This window comes from Epinephelus moara, chromosome 22 (genome assembly GCF_006386435.1).
Source record: "Epinephelus moara isolate mb chromosome 22, YSFRI_EMoa_1.0, whole genome shotgun sequence".
NCBI lineage: Eukaryota > Metazoa > Chordata > Actinopteri > Perciformes > Serranidae > Epinephelus > Epinephelus moara.
The window spans coordinates 20,923,511-20,939,853 of NC_065527.1; the positions used below are offsets into that span (position 1 = coordinate 20,923,511).

At 43.0% G+C, this 16,343-nt stretch overlaps 1 protein-coding gene across 2 annotated transcripts in view; it reads left to right on the top strand.

Moving 5' to 3' along the window:
* LOC126383451 (solute carrier family 45 member 4) overlaps window positions 1–16,343 on the top strand; it is a 70,022-nt gene that overhangs the window by 18,840 nt on the left and 34,839 nt on the right. For both annotated transcript variants that reach the window (XM_050033940.1, XM_050033941.1), the window contains one exon: window positions 8,474–9,702. In XM_050033940.1, coding sequence (XP_049889897.1) covers window positions 9,378–9,702 — 325 coding nt within the window. In that variant the 5' untranslated portion in view covers window positions 8,474–9,377. The remainder of the gene's footprint in view (window positions 1–8,473; window positions 9,703–16,343) is intronic.

Genomic DNA, 16,343 nt, shown 5'->3' on the forward strand with positions numbered 1-16,343 from the left:
GCGTAAGAGACAGTGAGAGATATTGCGACTAAAGACTGAAGAGTCTCTGTGCTCTAGTCACAAAAAATAAATGTGAAACATAAAAAGGAGAAAGGAAAAATGTAGTGGTAAAGTCATGAGCAACTGGATGTGATGGAAACACACATACAAAATAATCTGACGTATTGCCTCATATTCTCACCCACACACATATAGAAGCGTCATAACAGTTGATACCGACACAGACAAAATGGCACGTTTTTGAGAGTAAACACTCTATTATGAGTGAATGAAAAGTAGCTTCTTGTTTCACCAGGAGCAGACTGATAGTAAAATGAATAGAGGGTTGCACAAAATGTGATACTGACATCTTATATCTCCCAGCGGCAGTTTATATAATCAGATTTCCCATCTTTTCTGCCTCTGATGTGAACTCTCTTCAACCTGAAGTGATTTCTTGGGTTTCACCGAGGATTGATCTCACAAATACTCCCAAATCGAACCAAATAAAGCGCCACATCAAATCATCTGATCCGTCTTTTCTTGAAAAGTTTTCGTCAAGTGTCTGTCTCACAGTAACAAAATACGCCTCTCTTTATTTTCATTCACTGTCTGCCCCTCTTTTATTTCCTTTCTCTCACACACATACAGATGCACACAAACATCTATAGGCCACAGTTAAATGTGAACTTGACCCTGAGGTTCTCAGCCTTGTAATCTATATCCAGCTCTACAGTATATGGGTCAGGGGTATGCTGTGCATCATGTACGCTGGCGTACCTTGCTGGAGTGTGACACCAAAATGAATTAGCAGGTACAAGCTGATGGAAAAGTGATGGGGTCAGAGGACAAGGTCGTGGCAAACAAACGTACAAAGACACACTCATTTTCTAGAATCATCATCCTAGATTCAAAAACATATTGAAATGATCACCTTATTAAAATCTTTTCTTCAGCTTGACAAACTTGTTTGTCAAGTGCACTTCTTCCAGAGGATCTTAACAATAAAAACAAAAAACACATTTAACTCATCTCTCCCGAGCTCCATCCCACTGAGGAAATTGGTATTTGTTGCCTTTAGATAACTGACAAGATAATTGCAAGCAGAAAATCTCACTCCATCAGTGACATCTGTGTTTTTCCACTGTCTGTAGTGTCAACCTGCTCTGCAGAAATGGGTTAATGTCTCCTATAGGGTGTCCTAAAGGGTTGCACAAGAGCACAGAAAGCACGTAAAGCATTTATGCAATTCATGTCACTGCTTATTTGGACGTTGACATTACGTGTCAAACATGATCAGGCCTGCAGCAGGCATTAGGCATGTCTGTTTTCTCACGTTACCTCTTACATGCATAAGAGACAGAAAAAGAAGGAGAGGAAGGAGGAGAAGGCGGGTGTTGATGAAGTGAGAATAGCCGAGCTTGCCCTGATTTCACACTGGTGTCGCAGGTAATCTGGTCTGCGGCACAAGAATAAACGCACACTAAAATAGACCTGGGTTGCGTGAGTTTAGTGTGTGTGTTCGCAGATTCAGAGTTGAGGTCGTGTGTGTGTGTGTGTGTGTGTCTATTTATCTGCGAGACGTAGGAAACGACAGACTTATTTGTCCCTGACCTTGGACTACACAGGCATCACCTTTCCTTCCCACCTGACCATTTTCCTCTCAGCTTCCGTGTGTGTCTCTTTTTCATTCTGTTTGTCCATCTGAGGATAAAATGATTGAAAATTTGGGCTGTTATTGTGCCTCGGGGCTAGTGACAGCTGTGGCCAGAGGCATTATGTCTTCGGGTTGTCCATTCATCCCATCGTCCCATTCTTGTGAACACAGTACCCCAAGAAGACCTTAAGGGAATTCTTAAATTTGGCACAAACGTCCACTTGGACTTAACAATGAATTGATTAGAATTTGGTGGTCAAACGTCACTGTGACCTCACAAAACACTTTTTGGCCATAACTCAAGAATTTGTACATTGTTTATATTGAAAAAAGTCAAAGGTCAGCTTCACTGTGACATCATAATGTTGTGCAAAAACACTTTTCTGGCTTTTATTCAACACCATAACTCAGGAACAGAAGGGGAGACATTTGGTCAGATACTGAATTAGTGACACTAATCTCGGGTGCCCACTCTGAAACTGTGCTGATTGTACAGATCCCTTGTGATGTCAGATTGAAGATGTGTGTGAAGCATCCATGTTTTAGAATTTGTAGCTTCTTTGCAGCAACATCCACAATTTAAGTATTGCCTTCTGTCATGGCTACATCTGAGTCTGGACAGACGTGGATTAAAACTGCAAATATTTAACTTTGTGTAAGTGTCTTTCTTCCATCCCTTTTTTGTCTGTATTCCCGTGCTTTCCCCTATGCTTCAGTTCCATCCTCTCCACCTCCACCTCTCCTCTCCTTACCTTCCCTCTCTCCGCTCTCACGTGAGACTGTACGTTGTTTACTTTGGCTCCCAGAAAAGCTGAGGTGAAATTCTATACAACCTGAGCTCATGTTACCGACTCACACACATGCACAAACACACAGAAAAAATAGGGCACTAATTGGTGCGACATCTGTATAGACCTTTAATCAGATAGCACTCGATGCTTTGTGTGTGTGTCTGTGTGTATTTTGTTGGACTGAGAGTTACAGATACAGGTCAGATAGTGCTGTCACCTGAGAGAGGGAGAGAGAGAGAGAGAGAGAGAGAGGGAGAAGCATGGACAAACAGCAGCGCCTGACCTGTTATTTTCTTCATTTAAAAAAAATTACACACCACTACAGTCACATAAGCAAAGATCCACATATTTACATCACACCTGTGCAGTACCCGTTCAAAACATGCCTGCAGCTTTCCGCTGTCTCGAAAACTAAACATGAAAACAAAACTTTTGAGTACTTCCTCTACCACTGCCAATACCATCATTCCCAGTTAGAGAAAGAGTACAATGTAAAGCAGGACAGTGTTTGCCTGGTGCCACAAATCACTAAATCCGCCCCTATAAAACATGCCCAAGTCACACCACTGATGTAATGCACTTAGCTAAAGTATTAATATTTTAAGGCATGTTAGTCTCTTGCTTCTACATAACCACTGCAGTTATAAAGAAGAACATGGATTTAACTAGTGGAGATATTTCTCTGGTGGTAACGTCTTTAGAGTTATAAGTAGGCATAATGTACACACTTTGAGATGTAGTGGCAGAGTGGTGCTGTTCCTGTAGGCTATCCACGCATGCTTATTGACTGTTGATGGCTGTAACGTGTATTTCCATAGTCCGCAAAGCCCTGAAGCCCAACCCCCACCACTGCAGAGTCACAAGCTGCGAGCGTTTAGACGCACAGAGCCGGATTGGTGAGTTGATCCGAGGTGCCCAATTTTCTGCATCGTAGGGTAGTCATATAGGCGGAACCTTTTTAGTTTAAAAAGACCGAGGCGGCCCTCCTCAACGGGAGGGGCTGTTGAAGAGTTGTGGGAGGAGGTGTTGATGACGCCGCACTTGCGACCCACTGGCGGTGGATAAACAGGAAACAGCTGATAGCAGGAATTAGCGAGCAGCTAGTAGCAAGAGGGAAACACAAACCTGACAGACACTGTAATGATGAGCAACTGGGGAGACAAGGAATTGCGCGCCCTCCTTGTCCGTGCAAACGAAGAGGCCATTAACCGTCAGATGACGGGGACGGTGAGGAATGGGCCGACTTACCAGAGAATTGCCGAAGGACTGACCAGCCGCGGCTTCCCTCCCACGTCACTGTTTATGTCACATGCTGAGCTTAGGCCTGTCATGATAACAGATTTTTCTGGCCGATTAATTCCGTCAGAAATTATTGCGATAAGCGATAATATTGCGTAATATTGTGCTTTTAAGACCATTTTTATTATTGTTCTAATTTTGCTGTTTTTAGACCATTTTGTAAACTTATATAATGATAATAAAGGCATATCGATGCAAGTACACCCTTTTAAAGAGAAATAAACATTTATTTAACAAGAATATTTAGGAATGCAAAAAAAGAAAATTTAAATATCAGATCAAAATATTGACACAAATAAATAAATACAAAAAATAGATTCTCAGTCTCTCACTCTCAGGTGTGCAGTTAAGTTGGTCGTATTCGCTATTTTTGTTGTGGCACACCGGCTCGTCCAAATTACTGGGCTCCCCTGTCATTTGGTTTAAATCCCAAATACTCCCACACAGGGGCCGTGGTATTTGGTTTAGGAACAAGTTCCCTGTCTTTCTCTTACGCTCAACTGATTTTTTTTTTCTCCACCTCGTCTCCCCCTCACGAAGATCGCACTGTGTGTGTGTGTAGCCCATAGCCCCGCCTCCCCCACAGAGACAAAGACACTCGATGACGAGAGCTTTCCCTCCATTCATTACGCTAATGAACCAACTCACCTGGCTGCCAGACGATGCACGGCAGTGAGCGCTCTTGTCGTCCAGTCTCTTTGGTGGAGAGAGACGAGGAAAACAAACACACATGAATATGGCAATTAATCGCGGCCGTAAAAGTTACCGTCTCCCTTTTAATTTACCATGCAATTAACCGACTTATTGCATATCGCGTCAGGCCTAGCTGAGCTACACGTTTTGTTACATGCTCACGCCCCCCATTGCCCCGAAAAAGGCACATTCCGTATGAACAAAAGTAGGTAGGCGGCATTTTGCTGCACTCCCAGCTGTTTCTTTATTTATTGTAAGTTTAGAATAAATTGATCGTGTTGTGTGTCCAAAGTTTGTCACTGCAGATCCTTAGGTCCCCAGCAATACAGTTGTCAAGTGTGAAGTTGATCGGATGAACGGTTCTTGAGATGCGTTAAGGAAGGATATAGGCAGAGAGTCCCTGCCCTATGACTCACCCTTATATACACACAGATAAATTTGAAATCAAGTTGTCAAACTTGATGGGTAGCATTTCTTATTGACTTGTCTGGTTCGTTATGTCTCTTAGAGTATTTTCAGTCTCACAAAGATGAGTCACATTCAGAGCATTACAGACTTAACCACTGATGCTAATAATGCTTAATGCTCCAGACCACACTCACAGTTTGATGTATTTTAGCCCAATGGCGCCCATCAGTTGCAGAGATGTGAAACTCTTTTGAAGTCACACTGAATCTCAATTTCATTATCTATCTAACACAGCTTTTTTTCATTGTGTGATGGTGAGACCATACTGATGATGTCTTGCTTTCAGTTTGGCCCCTCTGCCGCCCCCAACACTTTCTAGAAATTAAAATCCAGTCAGGGCCAATCAGGGCTCCGCACTGTAGTTGATGACATAAAATGTTATTGCAGAAATAGAGTCAGTAACAACAAATTTTTCACCGTTCTTCTGACTGGATCTGGTAAAAGCTTGATTTATTAACTGGCTCAATTGGTGATGAAGATGACACCCATTGTGTCATTAATGCTGATTGGCTGAAGGAGTTTGTGAGGATGAGTCCCGCCCACTGAATGCCAGACTGATTGAGAGAGCGAGACAGAATATTGAGCTCATTTCATCAGGATGTTCTTATCAGGCTATGTTAATGCAGTTGACGGAGCAGATGATCACCACATGGGTGTAGCCTCAGTGTTGTCACATTCCAGGTTACCACACAGAATTGATTTAACTTTTGCAGCAAAACTAATGGCTTATCAAATGTAAAAAAAACCCCATTTATATCCATATAACTGTTTTGCTTTGCTGTTTGTTAAAAACAAGACCATAATGTCAGCATCTCCACCCTGTTTGTGTATGTTCCCACCATTCCCAATTTAATCCTAACTTCCCATCACACTGAGGCCGCTGGTTAACCACATCTAAACATTTTGTTGTCGGGTGTTGTGACACATCTGGCCACAGAGACTTTTGCCAGCTTGGGTGCTTCTGCACATCATGTTCTCTCTCCCCGACAGTGGAGGGAGGCTGTGGTGTTCCTTCTGTGCTCGGCCTCTAATTTGAACGTAATTTAGATTTTTAATTAGTGTGTATTTGTTATGTATATATGAGTGCTGGAAAAGGAGTGGGCCTTGTTATGTAATCTGCTGCAGTGTGTGAGGTCAGGTGAGGAGGGGGCTCTGTGTGTGTGTGTGTGTGTGTGTGTGTGTGTGTGTAAAATATTCATGAACATCTTGAGTGCATCATGAATGTTAATGGGGACATGTGAGAGCACCGAAAATGGAGAGGAGAGTTGAACCAGAGAAAGTAAGAAACGGGCCGAGACGCAAATATTTTCAACCTCCGCCCTCTTCCATCTGTCTGTCTCTACTCACTCTTCCTCTGCCTAACTTTGCGCCCTCCATCTCTTACTCCTCCCACCTCCCACCTGATCAAACCCGCCATCCTTCCTTCCTTCCTTCCTTTCCTCACCTCTTGCCTTCCGTCCTCCTTCCCTCTCTCTTGTTTTGTTTTCTTTCTCAATCTCCCTCTAAGAGGCTTGATGAGGGTCTTAGCACTGTTATGATTTGTGTGTGTGTGTGTGTGTGTGTGTGTGTGTGTGTGCCTTTCACGTGGCAGGCATTAGTGTGTGTGTGTGTTGGGTGTGAGGAAACGTGCCATCTCCACAGGTTATAATCCAGTGGCCCGCTGGACACAAAAACACACTCTGGAATTTAACTCTGCAGGACGTCATATTGAACATACATGCAGTCTGTTTTTCTCCTTCTCTCTATGAGGCGTGTTGTTAGCTGATGGCCCTCATGTCTCGTTCTCCTCTCTTTCTCTTTTTTTTTCACCCACATATCTCATTTCTTCTCATCAAACACACACACAAGCCCTCTGTTTGAAACAGTAGTTCAATCTGAAAACAGTTCAGCTCATTGCACGCTTTCATCCTCCCCATGGAGTTCTAAAAGACTGTCCATGTGTCTGAGAGGATGAATCATGTGCTCAGACCAATTACACTGTTTAAAAATGGGCTCTTTTCATAGGAGAGACTGTGTGGGTCAATATCACAAGTAAGAAGTGAGAAATATGTTTATCTTTTCACTCACAAAGGCAAGCACCAACAAAATGGCTGTGACGCCAAAAAATTACTTCCTACAAATTGCAACAAAAATGCTGCTTGTGTTGCTCAGACGCTGCGCACCACGGGGATCAGCGTGGGAAATTAGTTTTTGTGGAGTTTGACAATCACGGGTCCACATGAACAGTGGACAAAAAGGCTTCTTAAGTTTGTTGGTAATAAAGAAAAAATGATAGGAGTTGTTAAATGCAGAAAACGGAGACCATTTGATTCCATATGTGCAAAAACGGAGAGACAAAGGGTAAAACAAAACATTTAGTTCAAGCTTGGCGAGCTTACCCAGGCAGCCTGTTGGCACGGGACTGGTATTACCTGGGGACCTCCAGTAATTTGTAATAATTGCAGAGGTTGTCTGAGATCTTAATCGCGTGCTAATCCGCCATGTCTGTAGTTTGTCATGTAACAGTTACACCACAAATTATCAAACATTTTTCGGCAAACACAGAGGTCAAGTGATAATTTTAGTTGTGTGCAAATCTGCATCTCGGTGATGTGGGGTCTTTAGATTTTTGCTTTCTCTGTGCCTCTTTTCTGCCAAGAATTACAGAGGCTGCGTTGGTAATTATAAATGAAAGTTTGACAGCATTTTGGGTGCAGGAGGATCATCTTGCTATTCACTGAACAAGCAAGCTTAGATGCATCAGAAGAGTGAAAAATCTGATAATGATGAGATGGATGACGCGTGACAGCAAGTGGAGTTACGGATGACTGTGAGCATCACAGCTGCGAGATCATGTCGGTCAACTCAAATGAAATACAGACTTTGCTCAACCCCTGCTAATGCGCAGCACGAACCACAGTATCATATTCTCATACAATTGTTCATATGTTATCTAATAAATCAGCGCCCCTGCAAGTTTGGTTTAAGAAAGGACTCATGTTGGGTGTCATCATGTTACGTAGGCCTGCTTAGCATAAAGTTATGTACTTAAAATAACATGGGTTAGGTTTAGGAAAGTTACCTTAAAATAACTCAAAGCTCACTTGGTTTCATACGGGACATGAACATTGGTCTCTTGGGGGAAAGTCATACGCATACTTTCACTATCTCCATCTTTACACTCATCAGCACGTTCGTTAGGTGATGGAAGCCCTCATGATCACATGGGTTATAAACGAATTCTGGTGCATGAGGTCCCTGGTAATTTTAGTACCAATTAAATAGGGATATTGATAAAGAAATTAAGGGTAAAAACACAGGCGGCACTCCTGGCCACGACACTTCCACCTCTTCTTTCTTCCTTCTCTTGACGCTCTACCTTCACCTTGTACGTTCATATCGACACACCTGAGAAAAATGCAGTTTTGCTTTTTGTGTATATGCAGCAAAGCTACCTGTTTGAAAGTCACTAACTGTGGTGTTCTTCTCTTTTTCTTATCAACCACCTCACCACCATCATCTCTCCTCCTGACCAACTGGATGCCTGGATTGTGGCTCCGTGCTTCTCCACCTCTCTGTCGTCGTTCTCTGGGCGTTTTCCTTCCAGATTGATCAGCCAATCGATGGGGATTTTCAGAGGAGCTCCGCCTACCTTCGCTGCCTTCCCTCCTCCTCCTCCTCCCCTCTCCCCCCGCGGCCACTCCATCCCCCCCACCCACCCTGTCATCCAGGCCTCCATCCAGCCCTCCATACACAAAATGACTCTGGAACTTACTGAATGGTCTTCTATATGGATTTTTACAGCTTGTAATAGACAGTAAGAAAAGGAGGGGGAAACCTCAATGACAAAAAAGCCATAAAGCGCACGCACACCACACACACACACACACACACACACATACACACACACACAGACACACACACACACACTCATACACACACAAACACACCTGACGCACACAGAAAGAAGTAAACACACTCTTGGAATGTACCGCACACTCTTCCTGTGAAAATTCAACTGCTTCCTTTTTATTTTTCTGGATTTTCTACAAACCTTTGGAAAGCTGATTTTGTCTTTTTCTTTTTTTTGTGTTTTTTTTTTTTTTTTTTCCAACTCTGGGACAAAAGAAAAAGCCGAGAGGATTAACACGTGTTGAATTTGAAGCTGCAGTGTTTTGGGAGGACAACCTGCTTTTTGGACGACTTGTTTTGAGGACAACTGATTGCTGATTGAGATTTTTTTTCTTTACATTAACCTGATAGATCTATAGATAATAGATCAGATTTTCCTTCATTTAAGTTACGACCATAGGCTGCAGTTTGTAGCTTGTAAAGATTGTAACTGAGTCACTACTAGTTTTTAAGTACTTATATACATATATATATATATATATATATATATGTACAAGTGACTTGATACGAGCAGGGATTGTTTTTCCTTTGGTAGCTACAGGTAGTTCTCAGATTTGTCAGCGTGTTAGAGGAGGTGCACTTGTTCTCTCGTTGCGTGCATGCCCTCCACCATGCCTCCCCAGAACACAGAGGCCGACGCTATGCAGGTTGGATCTCTGGTGGGCGGGGGTAGCGCCAAAAACACCACGGCATCAGGCTCGGATGGGGAAAAAGGGGGAGCAGGAGGCGAGACGGATGGATCGGGAGGCAGCGGCGGAGGAGCAGGTGGAGGAGGAGGTCGGGGAGGGGAGGAGTCAGCGAGCGAGGGATCTGTTGAAGGCATACCCCTGAAGAGATGGTTGATGCACGGGGCTGTGATGTTCGGGCGGGAGTTCTGCTATGCCATGGAGACGGCGCTGGTGACACCCGTACTGCTGCAGATAGGTCAGTAAAGAGGTCTCACACACACACACACACACAAACACACACACACAGATTCATGGCATATGTTCTGTATTTACATAAAAACACAGGTGCATCACTCTAAAAACAAACAAGTGGTAAATGCCAGAGGAAATTTTTCTTTTGTCGCCTTCTACCTGCTGCTGTTCTCACTTTATTCCTGCTGTGCTTACACCCCCTCTGACCCCCCGAAAACAAAGGAAGGCATTCCATCCTCACCCCCTTATGCACGTTATGACTTTTTAGACTTTCTTTTGCTGTAAAATTGCGTGAGCAAGTAAAAAACAAATAGCAAAAATAGTTGCAATTTTTGTATAATTCCTTAAGAGTCAGTCAGTGCAGAACTCACAGGGGTTGGTTTATTTTGCATTGATTGTTGCATTGTTTGTTGATTGTTGTTGTAGCCGCCTAATTGGCTGTCTGTTTCAGAGTCTACACAAAGTTGCATTGTTACAGCTAACAAGCCATATAATTATCAGTTAATTTGTCTATTTTATGATTAATCAGTTCGTTTTTGGGATTTATGAAATGTTTGAAAATCTCAAAAAGCCAAAGATATTCTAATTCTGTAACTCACCAGTTTAGTCAGTTATTCAAAGCCTTTCTGTTCATAGCTCTTTACACATTTGTTGCAGTAAAGCCCCTTTCCCACTGCACAAAAAACCCATTAACACCTGCTAACATCTGGCTTTTGTATGTAATGGGAAAGGTTACAATCAGCATTCACATCCGGGTCAAATGACTCTGCAGCAGTAAATGGTATTTATTCCACTCATGCAGCACTCAGACATTGTTTCATATTAATTTGCACTGTGTTTCAAAGAGCTACTGAAAAGGTAAGATATAAAGAAGTAACCATAGTAACATTTTCACTGGCCTCCATGCTGCTTTTTACCATTTACTAACCTGTTTTCCGTCCTTTCCATGACTTCAAATGTGACACACTAGTGTAAAAAACAGAAAGGCATACTGGTCTGCAGCAATCGGCAACCTCCAAGGCTAAAAAGTGAAGCCTACGCTGAAGTGCCAAAAACTGTAGTTCTTTGAATGGCCACTTGAGGCTGGTTTCAAAATCAAGTCAATAGCTGTAGACCCTCGTATTAAAATGTTCATCTTAATAGTAGAAATAAACCTGTTGACTGCCTGGTACAAAAAAATTGTTTTGGTTTTTATAGCTAATTTCCCCCTTCATGACCACTGTAAGGGGGTGAATTTACATTTTATCCAGGCCCAAAGTTATGCATATTTAAGGGTGGGGCCACTTGAGTGACAGGCTGTCTGTGAGGTATCGCCACAGTCAGATCCAACCCTTGCTCCTCCACAACTTCAACCTCTTGACCAAATATGGTCACTTCTGGCTCCAAAAACATGGAGACATGAAGGGTTTTAGAGGGTTATTTGCTAACATGGCCACAGTTGCAGGGCACAGTTATTGGTGTGATACTAATGCAATGAAAGACAAGACAAACAGCAACACCAGTATGTGATGATTGATGTCAGTGGTTCCCAAACTGTAGTGCGTGGTGGACCATGAGGGGGTCATTGAGAGGGTTCTACTGTAATCAAAACTGAGATTCAAGTAGATTCAGGACAAGGCCATGTTGTGTATGTTTATTTTGGTGTGCATGTTTTTCCGGGCAACAGCCGTATGCTAGGTGTGTAGTTTTAAGGTATACTATGTGGGCATTGTCAGGCACTGTTTGCAAGCAGTAGGAATGGGAACTGATAATATTTTATTGACAGCAGTGCCATTATTAGTTCTGCTTATTGATTTCTTTATTGATTTTCTGTGTGGAAAAACAGTAGCCCAAGCCTCAGCGTCAATGCAGCAATTTTATTATTTCCGTGCCAAACCACCAAACATTTCTTGTGGGTCATAACTGATGTTGAGAGGGATTGCCTCTCTGTTAGTCTATTGCTTTTTAGGAAATCCTCCATTAGACACCCTTAAAAGAGAAAAGCAGCAAATCCTAACAATGGAGACACTGCAGCCATCTAGTTAATGAAGAATAAACCTCTCATTCTTATTCAGGATACAACCATCGCATCCCTGTTATAAGAAGAAGCAATACAAGGTCATACAGAATACAAAGTGTGTGTAAACTTATTATAGTGTCCGAGCGGGAACAGGGCGTCTTGTTGTTGATCCCGATGTTGTTCTGGCATTTCAGAGGACACCTTGGCAGCTAGATATATCCCCCCTGCTGTCCACCTTGTTCAGATGGACTTCCTCTGGATCTGCCTGGAGATTAGCTCGCTCACACACACACACACACACACTCACTCACACGCACAGAGACAGACATCCAGTCACAGTGAGCGCGCTGTCATTTGCACCTAGTGTCGTCTTTGACGGCCTTGAAGTATTCACCAAGTCCAAATCTGTCTGGAGTACACCGGAGCCCTCAGGGGAGATGGCGAAGGTGTGAGAAGTAAAAAGGAGGAGAGGACGGGGAACAACATGAGAGTGAGAAGGGGAGGTAGAGAGAGCAAGAGGGAGATGAAAGGCTGAAGCAGCCGTAACCTTGCTTATAATTCAAAGTCACTTCCCATGCAATCCCCCCCTCCTTCTCTCGCTTCCTTTCCTTTTCTCTCCAAATCTCTCCTTCCCCCTCAGTGGCGTAATGTGATCTCCTAGCTTACATAACCAAGGCGACATGAGTGGCAGGACACTCTGTGGCCACCGTGACTCCTGGCTGGCTCACCCAGGATGAGCTGCCACAGGGAGAAAGACCTTTGAAACACTCGCTTTGACAAATGTTCTGTTTTCTGTTAGAAGGACTGCACTAAGATCTGCCAAATGTTGTAAAGAAAGTTATTGAAAATCTATTATGTTATGGCAGAAGAAGTGAAGATCAGAGATTAATGGTGGGATTCCGAAACAGTTTGTACCTTGTAATCGTAATTACTGCAACCAGATACCAGGCTTGTCTTCTGTGGTAGTGTGAGACCAGGGGAGTTTGCTGCTGCATGTTTTTGTTCTAATTTTAGCCCTGATTTAGCTAACCTATTTTTTCTAGATCAGGATGTGTCTGAGCCCCTCTTAGTAGATTTTAGAGCCACTGAGAGGTACAACTGCTGCAGATTAGTTCACTGAAATAAATGCAACTGAAGCAGACAGAGCAATGACTTTGGTGTCTAACTGAGATTCATCACTGATGTGGAGGGTTAATCCAGTCATGTCGGCCTTTTTGTGTCAGGCTAATTGACTGCTGTTCAATCTGACCTCTAATGCTGATCATAGGAATTACCGTCCATCCAAATGAATTATGAAGCAGACTGCACTCAGCGGAGCATCGTGTTTAATTGTCATACTAAATTGTTGTGTGATAGGAGATGCACACATTAACATGACTGCGCCTGAAATGTGATACGATACAGAGGATTACAGCTGTTGTTTAGCGTGAATATCACAATGTGATCAGGTGAATCAGCACCACATTTGATGTGGGAACAGACCTGAAAGTAGCAATCATCTTTTTTATTTTTTTTTACACTATAGGCTGAGAAACAACACAGCACTTGCATATCATCACCTTTTAAGTTTATACACTGATCTTGTTAGCAAACAGTTGCTTATTTACACATCGAGCAGACGCAGTGCAACATTATCATTCATTTGAAATGGTGCTGACAGGAAACAAGGCTGATGAGACTGAAACAAAGCTTGAAATGCTGAAATGTTTTGTAAAGCTGAGGGGAACTGCAGTCGGGTGATAATTCTTAGTGGGTTCAGCTCTTAAAGGATAACTTGTGTATTTTTCAACCTTAACGTCCAAGTGACTAATGGGAACAATTGTTGAAATCCAACATTTAGCAAGAGTGCTGCAGCCGGCAGCGGTGAAACAGGCTGCATTCCATTAGGGGTGTGTTCACACCGTCATTTTACGTCCACTGAAAGCGCTTGTTTTTGTCACTGACAGGCTCAGATTGTTATTCTAAGTGTCTGACAACAATATGGGAAGCCATCTTGGTTAATCTCTCCACTGTTCCAGTGATCACCTAAGCTGTTTGGTTGATATAAACCCTTATTTCACCCAGTTAGATGTGAAAATATGCCGGCGCTGTAGCCGGAGTCTGGTGGGTTTGGTGATAGCGATTTTGGGGCTGTTTCTGGTTAAACAAAAAGGATCTAATTTTTTAAGAAGAAGGACTATCTCTGTAGGGATCCTTCCATAATGTTGTGAGACAATCATATTAACAATCTGAACATGTTTGTGGCAAAAACAAACACTTTTAGTGGACGTCTGTTGGTGGTGCATATTTGCTTTGAGTGGTGACATTGCAGCCTGATTCGCTGCTGCAGGTTGCAGGATTCCCACTCAATACCGCTGAGTGAGTTGTTGTTGTTGTTGTTGTTGGTCCCATCAATCACTCAGACACAAAAACATGGTAAAATAGGGTCCAGGTTGAAAATACCAAAGTTAACCTTCAAGGTCTTCTCCCAGTGGCTTATTACTTTCTGTCCTGAGCCACTTTCTTTGGAGTGACGGCACTTTCCTGTCCTTGTTTTACATCCATGCTCTCTATGTGTGATTGTGTCACATGAATCCTTTTAGAAGTTATATGTCTTCATGCATTTTCCTCTACAATGGCTGGTTTTGTGCAGACTGATTCATGTTTTTAGCCTGCAAACAGACAAACAAACAGGCCTAGTGAGATGAAAACAAACCCACCCTCCAACTCTGTGGGCAGAGGTCCAAGTTTTAGGATAACAAATATCGACCCCCCCCCTTCTATGTGGTTAATGCTCATGCAGGAGACTGACTGTAGCTACTGGAATTAGCTGGATAGCTGGCTGGTTGGCTCGCCCTGAGTGAAACCATTGTGTGTGTGTAACCCCACAACATTGGGGTCAGAGAAGGAGGGTGTGTGTGTTAGTGTGTGTGTGTGCAGGAGACACAGTTTGGTCAAGGAGCCCATATTTACACAACCCAGAGAAAGGATAAGAAACTTCTACCTTACAAGGTTCTGTGCCGAGAGCATGCAGAGCTCTCTGTTCTGTCTCCGAGCTCCTGGCAGCAGTCACTCAGACTGGGACACAGGCCTTTCCCCTAAAGGCACACACAAACATAAAGACTAATGGACCAGTCACATCACACATGACCTTCTTCCAACTGAGCCTTTACTCCCTCAAACTGGTGAGACAGGCACAGAGGAAAAAACCCAGAAATCTAAATTTGGCAGAAAATAGCTCATAATGAAAAGATGATTGAGAACAGGCCACCTGTGCAGCCCAGGGCCATATTGTAACGATTTTTGTGCAATGACTTTTGATTTTATTTTGCCTCTCCTCCAGATATATTTAACTTCTGGTCTTTTTGAAAGTTGTATCTTGTAAGAGCATCACCTAATGACTTAATGCAGCTGAAAGTGAAGTAAGAGCAAGAGAGAGATGAGTCAATGATGAGAAAGGAGATTAAGAGACATGATAAGGAGTGGAAAGAGAGAGAGGGGGAATAAGGAGGGAGGAGGTGAAGAGTGCAGATGTCGTGTTGTGTCGCTCTTTTTGGTTCAGAGGGGGGTGTATTACATAACAACAAGCTCTCTGAGCTTAAAGTGTACGCAGAGAAAGCTGTTAAAGCATCATGATGCTCATTACAGACATATCAGAAGGACAAACTGATGCAATCTGATGCATTAATGCTCAATTTCAGCAGCTCCATATTAGCTGCTGGAATTATCTGTAACAAGGTTACAGTTTAGGACATGCACTAGTCTCAGAGTAGAGAGTAGATGTTATTGGACACAAAAATCATGCAGGTTGAATACCTGCAGACACCAGGCTCAGGGTGAAATCAATTAACACAGGTGCCTGTGATTTTGTGAGTTTGCAGCTATCACAGTTGATCAAATAGGGAAATGAAAGGGGCCACTTTAAGTCCCAAAAATAGTAGGACATAAAGGGGAGAAATGAAAAAACACTCACTGAGAAACAGCAGCAGATGTGCAACAGATCTTCCGTCTTCAGTCTGGAGGTGTGGAGTCCACTAATATTAAACGTTAAAGCGCTGTGTTAACATGCCCAAAGTTAGCTAACATTGGGTAGTACCCTTAACCTGACAGCAGTGCATCCATGTACAGAGTTGAAATATAAAAGACAGTTATACTAAAGCACTTTCTTTCACTCTTAGGGATGAGTTATTGACATTTTCTTTCATACAGGCCTGAAGCCAAAGACTTTAGGGGAGTTAATGAGCAATGGATGATTTATTTTGCAAAAGCTTTCTGTACTTTTTGACCTTCCTGGAGTGCACATCGTTCTCTTCTCACCACCTGAGTCTGCTTATCAGGACAGTCCAGTCTGAAGGTGACCACCATTAGCCTTGTTTAATCTAGATCTGTTTATTTGCCTGTTTGACTAACTAGCTGTGCATGCAGCACCAGCCGTGCCACCAATGTGGTACCCAAAAGCAGTCCAGGGCTGGCAGCCCTGTGACATTGTTATCCTTCTTTGGAGGCTGTCTTGGCTTTACTAAAGGAGATTACTACAATCCACCAGGAAATGTCCTTCTATTCATTCAGGTTCTGTTGCCGAAGGCCTCGGCTCACTGTAATAGAGTCTTGACCGTAACTTTATTCCATTTCCTCAGCTAAAGCTTCAACTGTTTGACACACCACAC